We start from the raw sequence: 20,730 nt of genomic DNA, 5'->3' as shown, positions 1-20,730 counted from the left end.
AGATACGCAGAATTGGATTGACTCGTGAAGAAAAGCTGCCCGAGGGATAAGAAAGAATTTGAGCTCATCTGGAGTGCTCTCAGATTGCACCAAGTACCAGAGACTTACGTGTGATGGGTCCAGCTCCTTTACCGAGATGTCACAAACGTCGTCCGCTGTCATGCGGGAATCCACCAAGAATCTGCACTTTCACCTCTTCTGTCCGTCCCTTGCATGGACACGACAACAGCAGACATCCAGACGCCACACCCACGGACACTCCTTTATGCTGACGACATTTTCCTCGCCAATGAAGAACGGCAATGCGTTAGCTAGCGTTAACTGCTAACTGCGTTATTCTATAGTTTATTTTTTATTCCAAATTTGATGAGCGTTTGCATAAGTACTAGATGTGTTTGGGGGAATTTAATTATATTTATACATTTTAATTATATTCTGCGGAAATGAACGAAATGACTCGAATAAAGAATCGTTCATTTTGCTGCACGAGATTCAAAGATCCGAGTCAGTAAAATGATCCGAACTTCCCATCACTATTAGATAGTGCTTCACTACAATGCGATTTGAGACACACAAAATCCGGAACGTTTAAGAAAGCCGCGTTTGTTTCCAGCCGGACGGAGTTAGGTGTTCAGTGTCGGTGTGATGGCGGCCCTGAGGACGGTGAGTTCATCCAGACCTGCGTTATCTCCTTGTCTCTTCTCCTTCAGCCGGTGTCAATTATTAACAGCTGTGGTTTAAGATAAACTCGTCTCTTTCATCACAGTTCAACCCGCGATTTTTAAACCTCAGATTGAGAGTTTAGAGATTTCTGTATGCAACAAACAAACAAACTAACTAACTAACTAACTAACTAACTAAGGAGCGTTTTCAGCCGCGCGAGCTGGTGGAAATAAAACGCATGAATAAACTGCACATGCGAAGTGTGCATCTTTATTTATATATATATTTATATTTCTTTTGCACCCTTTGAATGAAGATGGTGTGTGCATTCCTTCAAGTTGGCACTTGTACAAACCGGAGTTGTGAGATTGTGGCAGCTCGCCAACTTGTCTGAACTCGAGTTTAAACTTTAGGTTTCTTTAAAAATAATAATTATTATTATTAATTAATTTAGAGATCACACCAGTAATTACGAGGCTTGTAAAATCACGTGACTTTCCCAAGGAGGAAATGGAGAAAGGAGAGAACTTCGTTTATGTTTATATTAAAGTATAGATTTTTTTTTTGCATGCTTGTTTTAATGTAAAAGTTTCTCATGCGGTTAGTAAATTCTGGTGGTTGGTGTTTAAGGTTTTTGTTTTGTTTGTGTGTTTCAGGGGAAAGCCACTAAAACGCTTGTTCAGAAAAGTCGCCCGGTTGACGTCACAGACTAATTTGCATATTGGTTGAATTCATTTACATATCGAAATTTCTTAGGTGATGAAGGAAGGCTTAATCTAAAATGCATGGAATCGAGTAAAGTTTTATCGGAGTAGAAGATAATAGATGGCGATGTGTTTGTTATAGAAGGAAGTTGCCTTTGGTGACCACAGAAATAATTCTTTTATTCACAACACAGACAAAACAAAGCAGTGGTTGTGAGGAGTCGGGGAACAGACATTGAGGGAAGGGGTACAGATTAAACAAATCCCTGTTATTACTGTAAATATCACCAAGAAGTGAATTTAAGTCCAAGAACAAAGATGTGGGTGGGAGGGTCAAGCTGTGATGATCACTGATTGGTTGTCAGGAAAAAACAATAATCAGCGATTGTGCACAGGGGTGTAGGTGATCCATGATTTGTCATAGAGAACAATGCCAATCCCTGATTGGTTGGAAAGAAGGATAGTGGTCAGTAATTGGTCATCTGGGACAGTGGTGATCAGTGGTTGGTTGTAGGGGACAGTCGTGCTGAGCGGGGATTGGTTGTAGGGGACAGTCGTGCTGAGCGGGGATTGGTTGTAGGGGACAGTCGTGCTGAGCGGGGATTGGTTGTAGGGGACAGTCGTGCTGAGCGGGGATTGGTTGTAGGGGACAGTCGTGCTGAGCGGGGATTGGTTGTAGGGGACAGTCGTGCTGAGCGGGGATTGGTTGTAGGGGACAGTCGTGCTGAGCGGGGATTGGTTGTAGGGGACAGTCGTGCTGAGCGGGGATTGGTTGTAGGGGACAGTCGTGCTGAGCGGGGATTGGTTGTAGGGGACAGTCGTGCTGAGCGGGGATTGGTTGTAGGGGACAGTCGTGCTGAGCGGGGATTGGTTGTAGGGGACAGTCGTGCTGAGCGGGGATTGGTTGTAGGGGTAAAATGACACACACACTGATTAAAATGCACACTAAATTCTAGGAAGTGGCATGTGACTGCTAATGCCTGACCCTCATGCCATGTAACCTGCCTTTAATGCCAGTAACACAAACACTACGAGTCACCTTGACTGTGAAAGGCAGTTATTATGCATTACTTCATCTGAACAATGTGTTGTCTCACATTTTCTGCATTTTTTCTCTCTCTCTCTCTCTCTCTCTCTCTCTCTCTCTCTCTCTCTCTCTCTCTCTCTCTCTCTCTCTCAGGCATTATGTGGACGTTTCCTGCAGCCTCTCCCCGTGCGTTTGGGATCCCTGCGCTTCGCCAGCTCCTCTTTCAAGGTAACTTTCTCAGCAAACCCGAGGAACGGAGATGTAACTCGATCCTTCGGCTCGGGCTCCGTCTCATTCTCGGTCACGCCCTGCCGGTGGAGGAATGTGCATGACGGTGCTCTTGCGTGGGTTTATGAGCTGAGACCGCGCTGTTAATCCGTTCTCACTGTCTGGTTTAACTTGGGTGGGGTTTCTGTTGTATTGGTTGTGTCCCCGAGCTGTTTGAAGTGAGCTGTAGTGGATTTTCTCTGACTTTTTTTTTTTTCTTTCTTTCTTTCTTTCTTCCCTCTTTCACACTATGCAGCACTTTCTCCTTTCTCCTCACGCACTGCTCATAATTTGATAAAAATTTTCAATGAATTTGTTTGTCTCATGCATGCTCAATCGGCCATGATGAATTAAAATTAAAAACCACCTGTCTGTCCTTCCACATATCTGCTTTCACTCCCACCTCCCTGTCTTTTGTCGTCTCTCTCTCTCTCTCTCTCTCTCTCTCTCTCTCTCTCTCTCTCTCTCTCTCTCTTTCTCTTTCTTTTTTTTGTTTCTCCCCATCTCTCCCCCTAACAGGCTGCAGATCTGACCATCGAGAAGAGCCGGACACCGAACCCCAAGCCCGACCCATCCTCCCTGGGCTTTGGGAAGTTTTTTTCCGATCACATGTTGACTGTGAACTGGACGGAGAAAGGAGGATGGGAAGCTCCTCAGATTAAACCCTTCCAAAACCTGTCTCTCCACCCGGCGTCCTCCGCCCTGCACTACTCCATCGAGGTGCCATTATTTATTCACGACACATAAGTGCGCCATTTACATGTTCACTGTTTTTAGTTTAAAGATGACATATAAAAATATCACAACATAGTTGGAGAAAATACTTTATATAAAAATAAATAAATAAATAAAATAAAAAAAAGTGGATAAAATGTGATCGCTTGTGGGCGTGGCCAAAATATACACGCACTACAGCCAACTATACGATTAAAATTTAAGTTTAATTTCCATGTTATTCGTACTAACTTCCTTCTCAGATTAGATTAGCAATGTAAGCTAACCGTTCTAGATACAGTCCACTCCAAAACTATTGGAACGGTGAGGCCAGTTCATTTATTCATGCTCTACACCAAAGACATTTGGGTTTGAGATCAAAAGATGATTGAGATGAGACGAGAGGTTAAGATTTCAGCTTTCGTTTCCTGGTATTTACAGCTAGACGTGTTAAACTTAAAACATAGATCCTCTTGTAGGTGAGCAAAAGTATAGGAACAGCTAAGGCTTGAATATTTGGTTGCATATCCCTTGCTTGTGATGACTGCATCAAGTCTGCGACTCGCTGACATCAAACTGATGGTTTGTTCTTCACTCTCAGTTGGGTGATTGACTCGGCCAGTCTAAAACCTTCCACTTTTCCCCCTGATCAAGTATTTAGTTGAGTTGTCAGCGTGTTTTGGATCGTCGTCTGCTGCATAATGAAGTTCCTTACTTCCTGAGTAATCTGGATGCGTTACTCTGTAAATCGTCAGACCAAATGTTCCTGTAAACATCTGAATTCATTCTTCATCATGAGTTCCATCATCAATAAAGATTATCGAGCCTGTTCCCGACGCAGCCGTGCAAACCCAAGCCGTGACGCTACCGCCACCATGCTTCACACCTGAGCTCGTATAGTTTCGGAGGTCACGGTACCGTACGTGCACTCACTAGAGACTCCAACGGTCTTCGCTCCTTCCTTCCGAACCTCATTTGTCTTCTTAACGTCTCTACACGTTTATCGAGAAGTCGTATTTTACAGCATAAGACGAAACCACGGTTCGAAGATTTATTTCCGTGTTTGGAAACGTGAATGGGAATTAATTATGTAGGAACTAATGTCCTGAGCAGGGAACTGAAGAAACGTTGGACCGCACGCACCGCGCACTCGTCGTGCGTCAGCGCGTGTCTCGTTACGTGTACTATTTCATAATGTATTTCTTAAGCGTGATATAGGTTACGGTGGTGCTCGAAAGTTTGTGAACCCTTTCGAATTTGGGTTCTAATTCTGGATCATTTTCTGCAATAAATAAACGACCGAGTGTAACATTTTCGTCTCGTTTGTTGACTTGAGTTCTCTTTATCCACTTTTAGGACTTGTGTGGACATTTTTGATGTTTTAAGGTCGTATTTATGCAGATGTACAGTATAGAAAGTTTTGAAGGGGTCACAAACTTTCAAGCACCACTGTATGATTTATATAGGGTGTAGACTGGATTTGTCACATCCTCTTGCATCTCATGTTTCTCTTTCTGTACTCTGTACCGTCTGTGTGTGTGTGTGTGTGTGTGTGTGTGTGTGGGGTCTTCAGCTGTTTGAGGGGATGAAGGCATTCCGTGGAGTGGATAATCAGGTTCGTCTGTTCCGGCCCATGCTGAACATGGAGCGCATGTATCGCAGTGCAGACCGCTGCTGCCTACCTGTGAGTCACTCACTCTCACTCTCTCTCACACACACACACACACACACACACACACACACATTGGAAATAAAGAGGAAGAGTACCTCAGCAGTGTTTTCATTTCCACATGTTCTCGTCTCTCTGCAGCTGTTTGATAAGCACGAGCTGCTGGAGTGCATAAAGAAGCTGATCGAGCTGGACCACGAGTGGGTTCCGTACTCCACCGACGCCAGCCTTTACATCAGACCCACCTTCATCGGCACCGAGGTGAGAAGTTCATACTGACGCACATGGATATCGATATATCATCACAGCGAAGCTGTTAGCAGCGTTACGTAACTGTACTTCGCGTGTTGTAAAGCGATTATCGGATCGCGTCTGCTATGCTACTGACCCTTTCGATTCTCTCGTCTCCGGTCGATTGGTTCAGCCTTCTTTGGGCGTGTCCAAACCAGGCCACGCCCTCCTGTTTGTCATCGTGGGGCCGGTGGGGCCGTACTTCACCACGGGAGCCTTCAGTCCCGTATCCCTGCTGGCGGATCCTCGCTTCGTGCGAGCCTGCAGGGGCGGAGTCGGAGCGTACAAGATGGGCAGGTCGGAGCCAAAAAATATTTTTAATCATCTATTTAAAATAATCTTTTTTTTTATTTTATTTCAGCGTTCTTCACTTGACGTTAAATAAAGTAGATTTCTTTTTCTGTTTAATGAACACAAAGAATGATTCATTTCACTCTGCACTCTTACACCGTAACAGGCTGGGAGAGTCTAAATTTACACATTTTCTAAATTTACTACAGAATTTAAATGTTTTGTCTTATTTTTCCATTTTTTGGCCATTTCCATGCTTTAAAAAAAGGGCATAAATAGATTATTTATTTGACTGCCCTTTTTTTAGTTATGTACTTTTTATTTATTTTAATTTTTTTTATGTTTCTGACATACTTTATCTCCCAACACTCTGTGCTTTTCTTTTCTTTTTCTTTTTTTATTTCAATCAGAAATGCATTTTATTTTTGTTTATTCATGCTTTCTTTATTCTGTGCGCCCCCCCCCCCCCCGCCTTTTTTTTCCTCCTCCATTTCTGACTTTTGATCCTTTTGCCTAATTGCTGACTTTTTTTTTTATTTATTTATTTATTTTTTTATTTATTTATTTATTTATTTCTGAGCAGGCTCTTTTTTTCTATGTCCATCTTTTTTATACGGTCATTTTCTGGCTGTTGTCTTTTTTTTTTGCCTATTCATTTATTTCATTATTTTTTGTGGTTGTTTTGTTTATTTTATTGGAAAAATTTGCACGTTGCTCAGACACCTTGGATGTCAGCACTCAGTAAAGTAGAAGTCTGATGCAGCCCCCCCCCCCCCCCCCCCCCTTTCATATTTACATTTACAGTATTTGGCAGATGCCCTTATCCAGAGTGACTTATTATCTCATTTATGCAACAGAGCAGTTGAGGGTTAAGGGCCTTGCCCACGGGCCCAGCAGTGTCAGCTTAGCATTGCTGGGATTTGAACTCATGACCTTCTGATCAGTAACCCAGAGCTGAACTAACCCTTCCCCGTGATTAAAACTAAAGCGCTGTGAAGCGTTCTGAGTGAGGAGGATTACCCAGGATTAACCCCTCTCTCCCACGGAGACAGAGCTGGATGTTTGTGGGATGTTGGAAAAGATGTGAAATACTTTATTTAGCCTCAAATTCCGTGAACTATTATTTATAGTCCGGATATAAAATGATAAATCCGATAAACACCTCAGATCCTGTAACAAACAGCTTAGGAAATGGATTTGTATTTCTTGAATGTTTCCATATTAAAAAGCCTTGACTGTGTATTTTCTTTTATGATTGGTTTTATTATATTTATACTTGATTATATTTTATTTACAGTGTGTGAGAGTTTAACTAAGGCGTGGGGGTGAAGGGGAGGGGTAAAAAAAACAAAAAGAGGATGAAGTTCCATGTCTAGTTTATTCAGTTATAAAAATCAGTCGTTTGTTGTAGCTGTAGTTTTCAGTACGCAGGAATAATACACGTTCACTCTATTTATTTATTTATTTATTCATTTATTTATTCATTTATTTATTTATTTATTTATATTTATATATATATATATATATATATATATATATATATATATATATATATATATATATATATATATATATATCTCAATCAATAATTATAAAGTGCCACACGATTCACGTCTCTTCCTGGACATCTGGGAGAATCCAAAATATCTCGCAATTTGGATATAAAGTCATGGGGGGAGGGGGGGTACACCCTCCTTCAATTCCGTCCTTTGTTTTTTTGGGGGGGAGGGTCGACTATATATTGCAATCTGTTGTTGTCACCAGAGTGTATATGTTTGTTTATAGAAGTTGGTGAGGAGCACACAATTGTTATTTAGGCCCTGATAAATAAAGACAGAATGCAGCGGCGCTTTAGTCCTCCATGGCCGTGCGCTAGCTATTCAGAAATTTACGTGAGAGGAATGAAGTATGTTTGTTTGTTTGTTTGTTTGTTTTTGTTTACTTTTGGTGTAAAACAGAGGCGTGTCTTATTTGTGCACGATTCCAGTCTTGTACTTAAGCAGGTTGTTGGTGTTGTAAGCATGATAAAATAATCGGATCAGACGCACAGTGTCACATTAGGATTTAATCATATTCGTCATGTACATTGGTTAAAGCTGTTGTTGGTGTTTACTTTTATTGCTTATGTTTGATCAGAGAGATTAAATAGGGACTTAAGCATGCAGTTTGTCATTTTCATGGTGTGTGTGTGTGTGTGTGTGTTTCAGTAACTATGGGCCTACCATAGCCATCCAGAGCGAGGCGGTGAAGCAGGGCTGTCAGCAGGTGCTGTGGCTGTACGGAGGCAACGAGGAGATCACAGAGGTCGGCACCATGAACCTCTTCATCTACTGGACCAATGAGAAAGGAGGTGAGGGGCTTTATTTTCTTTTCTTTTTTTTCCTCTCTCTCTCTCTTATAGAACATGTACACATGTATCAGGATTCTTTCATGGGTCTGGAATAGAAGTTTGGAGTTCCAGACCTGGAACATGTTTTCGGGAAAACCAATGGTTACATCAACCCCCAAAACATCTGATATTCTCTGCACTGTTTCAGTCTCTAACGCACTTCATCTCATTCCTTTAATAATGATCAAGAAACCTGAACACATCAATTTTATGGCAAAGAAATACTGTGTACGAGTTTGTTTTTCAGCTGTACATACACACACTCACCCACGCACACACACCTGCCCCTTTGTCAATGGAGTAAACGCAGCACTAAGTGGTGTGAGTGTGAGTGTGTGTGTAAGTTAATATAAGAGATAAGATAACATCTAATTATTCCCAGGTGGAAAATTCCCAGTGTTGCAGCAGCAGACAAAAACAAAAGACAATATAGCAGTAGAGGGGTATAAAACTATATATATCGACATCTTTATATACGTGTGTGTGTGTGTGTGTGTCAGTACATTTCCTTGGAGATTTACACACGGGGTTCCTTGGATTCAAGTCGCTAAGACTTTGGTAGACGACACAAATGTTCAACAGCCTTAAAGTTTAAAAAAAAATAAATAAATTCACAGCAGCACACACCATCCTGCGCATGATTTTTTTTTTTTATATATATATAACAATTTTTACTGGTGGAAGTAGTGGAACACACACTAATAGCAGAAAAAGGCCAGGCATCGCACATTATTAACTTTCTGACTTAATTAAAACCCGAACACTTACACAAATGTGTGTGGGACATGTCCCTGTTACTAGGCGATGCAAAGAAGAGTGAAAAGCTTTTTGTTAAGAAGCTCGACTGCTGCCACACACATCCGTCGACTGTAGTTATTTTACACCACAGCGCCGTTAAATTCTGGCTTCTGATCGGAAAGAAGGTGCTGATTGAGTGTTCTATACCAGCGGCTGTCACACAGTCTCATCGTCACGCCGCCCTGTCGCTGATTATTTTCCTATACATCACAGCACGAGTGTTTTAGTGCGTAACAGCGGAGGATTGCGTCTTTCAAAGTAAAACACCTGGGGTTTTGTCTTGTAATGTAATTTGGGGCGGGTCTAGCTAGAAGTGTTAATACAGGGCGGAGTCAATGCAAACGGTTTAACAATCTGATTATTAGGAGGTATTACCTTTTGTGGAAACCTTGTTTCTGCCTGTTGGAAAGATCTGATTATCATTCACTAGGTTTTGTTAACTATAAGAGTCGTGTAGGTTCTGGTTTGTATTTCAAAATGATCTTTAAAGAGACGCTTTGTCCGTCTGCAGAACGAGAACTGGTCACTCCTCCACTAGATGGCATCATTCTCCCCGGAGTCACCAGACAGTCTCTTCTGGACCTGGCCAGACAGTGGGTAAGTGTGTGGCGGGTGGGGCAATATATAATGTATATTATACAGCGTAATGGAAATTCCACACAACCTTACCGCGGCTTCAAAATTGTTTGTTCATTTTCCTGCTTACGCTCTTGCGCATTAAATATTTATTTTATTTATTGCTTATGATTGATATCACAACTTGCATCACTAGCTGTTGAAATGCCCAGTTAAAGAATATTAATCCATTATGAAGGTCCTTATTAAGGTCCTGTTACGGTTGAATTGATTAATCTCGTATAGGGTGAGTTCAAGGTGACGGAGCGGACCCTGGTCATGACGGAGCTGCTGGACGCCCTGAAAGGAGGACGGGTGTTGGAGGCGTTTGGAGCGGGGACGGCGTGTGTGGTGTGTCCCGTCGGCAGCCTGCTCTATAAAGGACAGGTAAAAGACCTCACGCACTTAATCAACGCGACTCAAACCGCCGTCGTGTTAGAAAGCAGGCAGCGTATTATAATCGAGTCGGCTGACGTGCAGGTTCACGACGTTTTCCTCGGGATTATTTTTATTGGTTGTTTTTGTGTTTTGAGTATTAAATGCACCGTATGCGATTTGTCACGTCGCACCACCGTTTTTTAAATTGGAGCAAAATGAAACGAATGTGACGAGTCGGTGATCGGGTAAAGAGGGGATTAGTCAGAGACGCAACCAAGTGGCCAAGGATTTTGCTGAACATGACGCTCCCACCACCATGCGTATACTCTAAGTGTTCTCAGGGTGATGTTGCCACTCTGCTGAGGTCAGACTGTTTGATTTTGGTCTCATTAGAGGACAGAACCTTTATCCTCATGTTTGCTAAGTCTCCAACAGGGGGGGGTTGATTTATTTTATTTTATTTTAATTTTTTTTTCAATAATGGCTTTAGTTTCTTGTATAAAACCCAGCTTTGTGGAGGTCCAGGCTGCGGATGTCCTGTGACGTGAAAAATTTTTCCCATCTGGACCTCTCTAGCTCTTTGAGTTACCCTTGGCCTCTGGGTTGCTTCTCAGACTTCTCGTCAGTGAATTTTGACAAAATACCGAACCGTTCACATGTACATAAGGGTTTTGTTTCAGCTTTATTCATTACTCTCTCGATTAGCATTTTGAAATCCCGACCATGAAGAACGGGCCTGATCTCGCCACCAGGTTCTACAAGGAGCTCACTGATATCCAGGTAGGTCACCACTCTCTCTCTCACTCTCTCACTCTCTCACTCACTCACTGCACGGACTCGTTTGGTTCCATCCTGCGATTTGTGTTTTTTTCTTTCCTCTACTCGCAGTACGGACGCTCGAGGAGCGACTGGGCGCCAGTCATCGTCGCCTGATCGGACGCCGCTCCTCCGGAACCGTGGGTCCTCCAGACTGCCCGCTTCTCACGGTTCCTACTGTAGCTTTGTTTTGTCTTGTGTCGTGTGTAGGGACTAAAAACAGCTTTATTGTTCTGAAGTAACCACACAGTGAACCGTCCATTGGAAACCCGTCACCGATAAACTGGTAAGGGGGGAAAAAAAACCCCAACCTCCACCATGACACCTCCAACACACGCGAGTGTTTGTTTGTTCTGATGGAAATGAATGATCTTTTTTTTATAATAAATTGATCAGTCCTCGATAGTGCGTAGTGTTGTGTAGCAGTATAGCGGCCGTGAGGTGAAAAATCCGAAGCACATTTTATGCAAATGATGTTTGTAGAAATATCGTACGGTGCAATAATCTTCAGATCGTGTACTTGTAGAACAGTTACTGATTACTTGTGTTTTGGGGGGGTTGTTATTGTTTATTATTATTATTAGTAGTAGTAGTAATAATAATAATAATAATAATAATAATAATAATAGTTTAAAATCTGTTTTTGATGTCTTGTAAATGTGTGACTGAAGAGAAATAAGTGTTGAGAAATTTCAGAGGCAGCATACGGTGTGCTCCCAAATATTGGCACCCTTCATGAGTAAGTAAACGTATCTATAAAAAATAATAATAAATCTCCCAGTGATGTTTTGAGAGTAACGCTACTGGAACATTGTGATCGGGTCAGGGAAAATGTTTAAATAAAGCACTATACACTCCTTCTCACCAACACCCCCCACCCTCTCCAAAATTATTGGCACCTTGCTATGGCGAGAATTCATTAAAATATGCCTCAAGGGTGTCAATAATATAATTATCAATCATTTTTGCTCTTTTTTTTTCGGGGTGTGTACAGTGACCAAATGAAGGGTGGCGATTCTGGAGCGTACGTACTTTTATAGATATTGTAGCCAGCGAAACAAATCTTCATGTGGTGTAAACGTGCATCAGCAAAACAATGAACTGAACAAAGAGTAGGAGGTGAGTGTCGTTGTCCTTTTTTTTTTTTTTTTTTTTTTTTTTTTTTTTTTTTTTTTTTTTTTAATTTGAAACGTTCATGAGAGTGTGTTTGAGGACAGGACACCAGATTATCACTACCGTTCATTCAGAGACGCACTATATGGATTATATAGATATATATATGTTGAAAATATTTATATGGAAGTTTTTTGTGATATCATTAATGCAAAAGGAAAACATTGTGATGAAGGTTCACGAGAGAGAAACTGCAGCTTTCAAATGCATTTGTGGAGGTTGAATCTCAAAAAGGCACTCCATGACCTCTGCTCTAAAATGTGGAGATGATGAGATTTAGCTACATAAGTCCTTCATACTTGTAGAACATCACTCCACTAGCTTACTCTACATGTTACAATCTGATTGAAACTCTATTTTTTTGTGTTTATTTTCCTTTTATCCGACTCATCATCTTTCTCCCAAGTGCCTGATGGACGTTAGACCGGTTTATGTTCATTTTGCATGTGGTTCTGCATTAAGACCTTTATTTTGACGTTCTGTATGGGGGGTGTGTGTGTGCTGCGAGCGATTCGGGATGGTCGGCTGTTACTATTCATCTTGCTTTTACAATAAAAGTATATAAAAGTATGAGGTTGTTTTATTATTTCTGTTGTAAATATAACCGCTTGTGTTCTTCAATATTCACGTCACAGTTCTGTATTTAGTTTCTGTTTTAAATCAGTTCCATGTAGAAAAAAAAAATATATATATATATATATATATATATATATATATATATATATATATATATATATATATATATATATATATATATAAATAAATAACATTATATATTTATAAGAAAATGTACACTACTGGTCAAAAGTTTGTGGACGCTCGACTGAAACGTATCTCACGATCTTAAAAGCCTCTTGCTCTGAAGGCGTGTGATTAAACGTGTGAAATCGGTGTCGTGGATAAAAATATAATCGTGCCGACGTGTTCGTTTCTTTCATTGGAAAACGAACATTTTATTTACAAAAATACCTTTTTAAACGGACGATTCGGAGGGAAATATTCCAAAAAGCAGCCGATAAGAGTCCGGCGTCGGTGGGAACTCCCTTTTCATACTGTTTAAAAAGCATCTCGGGGAAATTCCTCAAGAAATCGCTCGAAAAGGGCGTGGACTTTGAAGATGATAAAATACTTTAATTTTTTTATCACCATGTAATTCCCATAGTTCCATTTGTGTTACTCTGGAGTTTTAATGATTTTATTATTATTCTAAAATGTGGAAGAATGGGTGTGTCTAAACTTTTGAACAGAGATGGAGATAGATAGATTGATAGATAGATAGATATCTATAATACAAACAAAAAAAAAAAATCTTTGTGGAGAGCAGTGAATATTCTCCTCGCGACCCTGCCATGCACACCGTTGTTGTTCAGAGTTCTCCTGATGATGGACTCCTGAACATTTTCTAATGTTGATGTGAGAGAGGCCTTTTAGTTGTTTAGAAGTTACCCCGAATTCCTCAGTGACCTCGTGGACTATTACACGTCTTGCTCTTGGAGAGATCTTCGTTGGTCTCCACTCCTGTGGAGGGGAACAGTGGTCTTAAATTCCCTCCATTTGTACACAATCTGTCTGACTGTAGCTCGGTGGAGTCCAAACTCTTCAGAGAGGACTCTGTGACCTTTTCCAACCTGATGAACATCAACAACTCTTCCCTGAGGTCCTCAGAAGTCTCCTTCGTCCGTGCCATGGTACACTCCCACAAACACGTGTTGTGAAGATCAGACTTTAATAGATCTGTTCTGTTCTTTAAATAAAACAGATCGCTCGCTCACTCGCATCTAATCATCATCATCCCACTGACCGGAAACACCCGACTCTAATCTCACCTTCAGGTTAAACTGATAATCCTGGAGGTGCACATACTTTTACCCCTCACAGATACGTAATATCGGATCATTTTCCTCAATTAATAAGCGGCCGAGTATAATATTTTTGTCTCATTTGTTTAGTCTCTTTGTTTACTTTTAGGGCTTGTGTGAAAATCTAATGATGTTTTAGGTCGTATTGATGCAGACACAGAAAAATGTAAAGGGTACACAAACTTTCAAGCACCACCGTACACGCACAAAAAAATCAAAACGTGAGAAATGTTGGCTACAAGAAAAAGCAGCTTTTCATTTCGGATCGTCTGTAATCGTGTTATGTTCGCTAGCACGATTTAAAACCCCTCCAGTGAGAAACACTGATAATTAGCATAGCGTAAACCCCACAGACAGCATAGTTCGCGAGTTGCTAGCGAGTAGCTAGCTATGTTCGCTTGCTGCAGGGTGATTCGGCGACTGCGGTTCCACTTGTATGTAAAGTTAAGACGTTTTTGAAATACGATCGTTAAAATACTTCAGAAATTGCATTCTTGTAGAACAATTCAAGCCTGAAACGTCATATATTTCTCTGTCCATTACAGCATATGAAAAATGTACATTTTCATTTCACACAACCCCCCCACAAAAAAAAACCAACAAAAACCCCACACGTTTTCCATCTGAATTTCCCGAAGATCATGAGAAGAAGAAAATTAAGTCCTTGGTTTTTTCTTTATTGTCAGTGATATATTGACTGAGGTCATTTTGAAAAGTACAACCCACTTAACCCAAATTATAGATTGAAAGAAAAAGCATAGCTTAAGTCAATTGTTTAAATTTCCTTTATGTCTTGGTCCCATTAGCACGGATGCTAGTCATATATGTCGTAAATATTTAGCACGTTTGCTAATTCAGTGCTCAAGAACTCAACCCTGTTACTCTAAACCTTAGAAGTGATGGCACCCTGAGAGCGATGCCAACAAGGTCCACTTAGATACAGGTATATGCAGGTAAATGAGCAGTAATTTGGAATTTTTAAAGAAATATTGTCATCATAAATCAAGTAAGTATTAGGTTTGGCACACATCTAGAGGAAAGACCTCCGTTACGTAACTCCCGAATATCAGCGTCGGATTGATCCATCTCGGTCCACTTTAATGGTTCTACTCCGGTTTGGACGTGTCCTCTTCGAACACGGCAAGGGTTCTCTCGCCCAGCGGGTTGTAGACGATCGCGTCCACTTCTCCTCCGCTGTTGGCGGATTTCTGGAAGTGGATCTCCAGCAGGTCCTGCAGGTTGTCCTTGTCCATCACGGCGGGGATTCCTGTCAGCAGCACGGTCTTAGAGCAGGTCGTGTTACATGTCTGAGGACGGAATTACGGTACAGGAAAGGTGAGACGTTCTAACCATTGTGGATTGAAATGAAATAGTTCTACACGGCCGATATTTTTACTGTCGGTCTGCTGCGACGTTAGCTACGTACTGCACGCGTCTAACGTTAGCCAAGTCGCGCGCACGCCGCTAGAGTCGGTTTCATTTTCATGTGGAACGCCGAACGTTCTACAGTAACCACGACAGGATGTGAAGGCTCCGCGTCGGTGCATCTTTCAAGCAGGAAAATCCAGCTAAGATGAGAGATTACTAACGCTAAATTAGGAGATTAAATCTCGAACTGATATTGAAATTCCTACACTAAAAAAAAAAAACCCTGGTAGGTCTGAGGTAGTAATGGAAGTCTACCTGCCTAATCAGTGATAGTCAAGTAACCAGGTGTAAAGTTCCTCTCACCTTGAGAAGCGTGATCTCGCCGTTGAGAAAGGGCGTGACCTTTATCTTGCATCTCTTTCCTCTGTCCATCTCAACCTCATGCATCTGTTTATCTGTAAGACCCTTGGCAACTAGGGGAAGAGAACGAGACGCTGTGGTTATGTACCCAGAGACATTCACCCGTTCACCAAATCCCAACTTAGTTCATATTTTACTTCAAAATTCCTAACAATCCACCAAAATCTACAGCAGAAACAGTGACATTCTTTTCTTTGTATATCCCAGCTTGTTAGGAAGTTGGGGGTCGGAGCACAGGGTCGGCCGTGATACGGTGCTCTTGGAGCAGAGAAGGTTAAAAGCCTTGCTCAAGGGCACAACGGTGCAACCGCCGCCCCTGCCATGTCGTATTATATACACACACACATATATATATACATATATATATATATACACACTGTTGTCGTCTAGGAATTTGATGACCACGTTGCCAGAATCTTCCAGCATGACTACTTCGTCCACCTCGCCTCCTCCGTTTCTCGTCTTGGAGAAATGAATCTCCAGCTTGTCCAGGATGCGATCCACACGCTCTTTCTTGGGCAGGTTGGAGACCAGGATGCGGTGAGGACAAACTTGAGTGTCCATCTAAAGCGAAAAGAGCGTGAGAAAGATTTGAAGAAAATGAGATTTAAACAATTTTTCCCTTCGCCGCAAACGTAGTCGATCGGGCAAGCCGTGTTTGGTGAGAGAAGTTCTGCACTGGAGATAATTCTAATTGTAATGTAGCTACTGTAACATAACACGTAATAGAAGTCACATAATATCTCAGCCACGACCTTTTCTGTAAAACATTTGTCCTCGTCTTCATGCTTCCAGTTAAAGATACGCAAAAATCCATTTTTGAATGTTTACTTGTGAAATAGCTTTTGAAAGTTAGTATCGATTCCACGATGCACCACAAGTCCAACATTAAACGCTGGGAGGCGGAGCCTATGTGGTAGGCGGATATTAAATTGTACTAGAAATGAATAGTGATGTCTAAGACGGCAGCGTTGATAACGTTCTAGTGTTTAGCTACGTGCCAAAGTTCAGCTCATGGGGGGGGTTTTTTGTTTGTTTTTTTGGAACACAATGCCACTACATCTGTGTATTCATGATTTACAGTGCATTCAGGTCCTCCTGGGAAGTTCGTATTTACGAGTCGGGAATTCATAATTACGATGTCGGGAAGTCGTATTTACGAGTCAGGAAGTCGTATTTACGAGTCGGGAAGTCGTATTTACGAGTCGGGAAGTCGTATTCACGAAGTCGGGAAGTCGTAATTACGACTCGGGAAGTCATATTCACGGAGTCAGGAAGTCATATTCACGGAATCAGGGAGTCATATTCACGGATTCGGGAAGTCATATTCACGTAGTCAGGAAGTCGTAATTACAATGTTGGGAAGTTCGTATTTACGAGTCAAGAAGTCATATTTATGATATCGGAAGTCGTATTTACGATGTCGAGAAATCGTATTTACGATGTCGGGAACTCGTTTTTACATGTCGGGAAGTCGTAATTACTGTGTTGGAAGTTCGTATTTATGAGTCGGAAAGTCGTAATTACGATCTCGGGAAGTCTTAATTACGATGTCGGAAGTCCGTATTGACGATTTCGGGAACTCGTTTTTACATGTCGGGAAGTCGTAATCGCGATTTCAGGAAGTCGTAATAACAATTCACAACAGTTACAGGCTATACATTTAACAGTCATTTCTATATATGTTATTTATTTTATTAATATTTAACATGAATAATATTAACATTGGACATTTTAAGATTTTATTATTATTATTATTATTTTTTTACATTTTATTGTAGGCGTGACATTTAATTAGATTCCCTGAATGATCTTTTGTTTATTTTATCTGTCAATGCGACACTTGAACTTGTCTACCACTCATAGGTTTCCCCTATGAACATATGTTAAATTGTTCTTACATTTGATGGGTGTATGATATATTTGCATATATTTTGATTTAATAAAGAATATATATTATTTAAACATTTAAAAAATTTCCCACAGACCCCCTGCAATTACGCCACGGACCACTAGGGGTCCCCAGTTGAGAAACGCTGTTGTAGACGACAGTAAATGAGTATCAGCGTGTCATCACTGAAGATATCGATGAAGAATAAAAGCTGGTGGGTTAGACAGATTTCCATTAGGATCAGAGATCAAGTGCAGAAGTAAAGAAGGACCAAACATCGCACACATTGGCTCGACTATGTTTGGAGAATTTGGGGGGGGGTTTGTGTTCGATTTTTTATTTTTTTTGCTGAAACATTTTTAAATGCAGAGATCTTGTGACGTACCTCAACACGGTCTGGTACGAGAAACTGCACCGGCTCGGCCCGCACGGTGATGCTACACTCCCCGAGGTGCACTGTGTGGTCCTTCAGAGCCAAGATCTTTTCAGCAACTGAGGAGCGAAACACACACACACACACACACACACACACACACACACACACACACACACACACACACACACACACACACACACACACACACACACACACACACACACACAGAGAGAGAGACAGACAGACAGACACACACACACACACACACACACACACACACACACACACACACAATTATACAATAGCTATTATGCGTTCATTTAAAGATCCGATGAGTGACTTGAAGTGAAGTGAACTCTTCACACCTTCTTCCTCCTCGAAGGTGATAAACGCCGTGCCTCCCTCCATGGGGTACACGATGTGAGGTTTTACATCAAAGCTCAGTGCATCAGCTCCTTCAGCCATCTCGCCGTTAAATACGACCTTCTTCTCCGGCACCGCAGTGGACACCTAAAGAACCCACTGGTTTTTAGAATCTGAATTCAGGACATTAGTATTCTTCTTCCCTGTACATCTACAACATGCGTCAATAAATCATTACTGTCTCTTATTATTTGCTCTGAAACGTCCCCGAACCTCAGTCTGCTCTTTCAAGCTCTGGTGGGTTTCGTCCATTACGTCCAACTCCTGCTTGATCTTCAGAAGCTCTATACTCAGGTTGCTCTCCTCCTTTTTCAGATCTGCCAGTTTTTCCTACATGGAGAGGAAACGTCAGAAGGTGATAGTTAATACACGACATTACTTTGGTACATAACGTACAGAGGTGCTTGAAAGTTTGCAAACCCTTTCGAATTTTCCACATATCTGCATAAATACGATCTAAAACATCATCGGATGTTCACACAAGTCCTAAAAGTAGACAAAGAACTCAATTAAACAAACAGGACAGAAATTATTACACTTGGTCATTTATTTGTTGAGGAAAACGATCCAATGTCACATGTCTGTGAGCGGCGAACGTATGTGAACGTCTAGGATTAGCAGTTCATTTAAACGTGAAATTAGAGTCAGGTGTGCTCAATCAATGGGATGACGATCAGGTGTCTTTTACGTGAAATACCTTGCAGGCAGTCATTAATGAAAGCTGTTTTTCTTTTTTTATCTATACACTAAAACAATGTTTGCCCGATTCTGATTATTCAGAAGGTGTGGATTAATTTTCTATATTCACATTCCTTGCAGGTGAAACATTTCTTGGCAAATAAAATTATTTCTGATTCCTGAAATGTAGATGTACTGTAATCTTTTCCACGCTATTCTGAACCGCAAATCAAACGAATCAAAATTCAACATGTGATTCACTTGAACAGGTGTGAGAAAGAATCGAATCGCTAAAGTGAATCGGGATGTTCATCACTGTTGTAAAATTAACGCTATCATAAGGGTATTATTTCTCGTGCAGTCAGTGTTCACACGGTGGAGGGTTCTCCGACCTGTTCTTTCTTCAATGCCTTGGCTTGGAATATCTTCTCGTCCTCCAGACGCTTTCTCATAGCATCGGTTCGCTGCTGGAACTCCTGGGTGAACTGCTGGTTACTGGTTTTGGCTTCAATGAGCATCATCTGGTCCTTCAACAGGGCAACGTGCTCTGCCTGTGGACATTTAAACACACAATCATGTGAGCTTGCGTTCGAAGTGATGGGATTACGGCGAACTGAAAGATGCTTTCTGTAGGAGCTGCACCTTCAACTTGTCGATGTTGCTTTGAATAGATTTAAGTTTGAGTGACGGGTCGTCATCGGAGACCAGAGAGAAATCCTGAAACAACAGGTTCAACATGAACAGCAGAGATTACAGACACGTTTGTTTTGTTTTGTTTTTACTAAAAAATGTTCTCCACAATCTTTCATATCTTACCTCATCTGAATACATCCTGTACAACCTGTAGAAAAACGGCAGGAGTGCAGGTAGGTGCTTAGATTATACACAGTATGTTTTCATATTTTACATAAACAAAGAAGATACTGGTGCGTGTCTGCAAATAAACCAATCACGGTTTGGGATATTTCCACTGTAAACACAAATCATATAATGAACATAAGTAATTATTACATTATTATTGTGATATGATTTATGTTTACACGGAAAATATCACAAATATGGTCACAGCATCGTGCGAGTCAGCCATCCTGAACTAGCATTTAAGTAATTCAAAGTTTTCTGTCTATTAATAGTTGCCTTGACAACCTCAGTGAGGCTTTTCTTACACTTGAATTGTGCTCAGCAAACATCTATGCAGTTTGATAACATTTACATTTATAATAGATGATGTTTGTTTTTAGATTTATATTCCATTTCTTGTATCAATATATATATATATATATATATATATATATATATATATATATATATATATATATATATATATTAAACATTAATTCATTACTTTTTCATTTTATATTTCATTTAAGGTAATCTCTTTAGTTTAATTACATCTAACAAAACTTGTCACTAACGTATATAAATATATTATATATAGTACATCTATATATATATTATATACATTCTACTTTTTGAAACTCATGTCAGGTTAAGCATGTTGTAAACAGGAAATCATAAGAGTCCTGGGCCTGTGTTTAATGTATTTACATCATGAAAAGTTAACACATGTTACATTCCACAATATAAAATAATTAGTCACAATAGAAAGTAGTAATTTCAATAAAAGTGTCTTCCCCTAAAACGTTATTATTATTTATTATTATTATTATTATTTTAATATTCACTTTTACATGTACACTTTCACTTACGAGTGGCATAGATTGTTAAGTCTCTTACATACTTAATGTCGGCTAATTATTTACAGTATTGATATCTTGGATTAACTACATAATTATACTCCCTGTCATCGATTATATTCGTTTATAAATATATATACACAAATATAAAAACAGTGTACAACACCTTCAGTCCTGCTGCAACGCAGTTGTGAACTTGTTTCACTTTCCTTTCCTCAGCTGG

The 20,730-nt window shown here is 40.6% G+C and overlaps 2 protein-coding genes across 2 annotated transcripts in view; one reads left to right on the top strand and one right to left on the bottom strand.

Annotated features, from left to right (window-relative positions):
- The first annotated feature begins 564 nt into the window (after window positions 1–564).
- bcat2 (branched chain amino-acid transaminase 2, mitochondrial) lies at window positions 565–12,365 on the top strand. The gene is made up of 11 exons (XM_017492420.3): window positions 565–663; window positions 2,548–2,622; window positions 3,181–3,381; window positions 4,949–5,059; window positions 5,186–5,305; window positions 5,469–5,632; window positions 7,834–7,976; window positions 9,325–9,410; window positions 9,675–9,815; window positions 10,512–10,586; window positions 10,695–12,365. Exons 1-11 carry the CDS (start codon window positions 646–648, stop codon window positions 10,737–10,739), a joined length of 1,179 nt encoding a protein of 392 aa, XP_017347909.1. The 5' UTR covers window positions 565–645; the 3' UTR covers window positions 10,740–12,365.
- Window positions 12,366–14,310: 1,945 nt separating this feature from the next.
- The window catches only part of ifi35 (interferon-induced protein 35), a 6,456-nt gene continuing 36 nt past the window's right edge, over window positions 14,311–20,730 (bottom strand). The window contains exons 1-10 of the mRNA XM_017460593.3: window positions 20,674–20,730; window positions 19,627–19,651; window positions 19,453–19,527; window positions 19,203–19,361; window positions 18,346–18,462; window positions 18,075–18,219; window positions 17,719–17,825; window positions 15,820–16,006; window positions 15,386–15,495; window positions 14,311–14,961 (exon numbers count right to left, since the gene is read on the bottom strand). The exon at window positions 20,674–20,730 is cut by the window's right edge and continues 36 nt beyond it. Of these exons, the coding sequence (XP_017316082.1) occupies window positions 14,761–14,961; window positions 15,386–15,495; window positions 15,820–16,006; window positions 17,719–17,825; window positions 18,075–18,219; window positions 18,346–18,462; window positions 19,203–19,361; window positions 19,453–19,527; window positions 19,627–19,641 (1,116 nt within the window). The 5' untranslated portion in view covers window positions 19,642–19,651; window positions 20,674–20,730 and the 3' untranslated portion in view covers window positions 14,311–14,760. The remainder of the gene's footprint in view (window positions 14,962–15,385; window positions 15,496–15,819; window positions 16,007–17,718; window positions 17,826–18,074; window positions 18,220–18,345; window positions 18,463–19,202; window positions 19,362–19,452; window positions 19,528–19,626; window positions 19,652–20,673) is intronic.

Source organism: Ictalurus punctatus, chromosome 2, assembly GCF_001660625.3.
Source record: "Ictalurus punctatus breed USDA103 chromosome 2, Coco_2.0, whole genome shotgun sequence".
NCBI lineage: Eukaryota > Metazoa > Chordata > Actinopteri > Siluriformes > Ictaluridae > Ictalurus > Ictalurus punctatus.
The sequence above is the reverse complement of the archived record's forward strand: the minus strand, read 5'-3'. Positions and strand labels throughout refer to the sequence as shown.

Coding starts and splice junctions, on each gene's coding strand:
- bcat2 (XM_017492420.3), top strand. Junction 5,306..5,468: donor CCACCTTCATCGGCACCGAG/GTGAGAAGTTCA, acceptor CGATTGGTTCAG/CCTTCTTTGGGCGTGTCCAA. Junction 9,816..10,511: donor GCCTGCTCTATAAAGGACAG/GTAAAAGACCTC, acceptor TCTCTCGATTAG/CATTTTGAAATCCCGACCAT.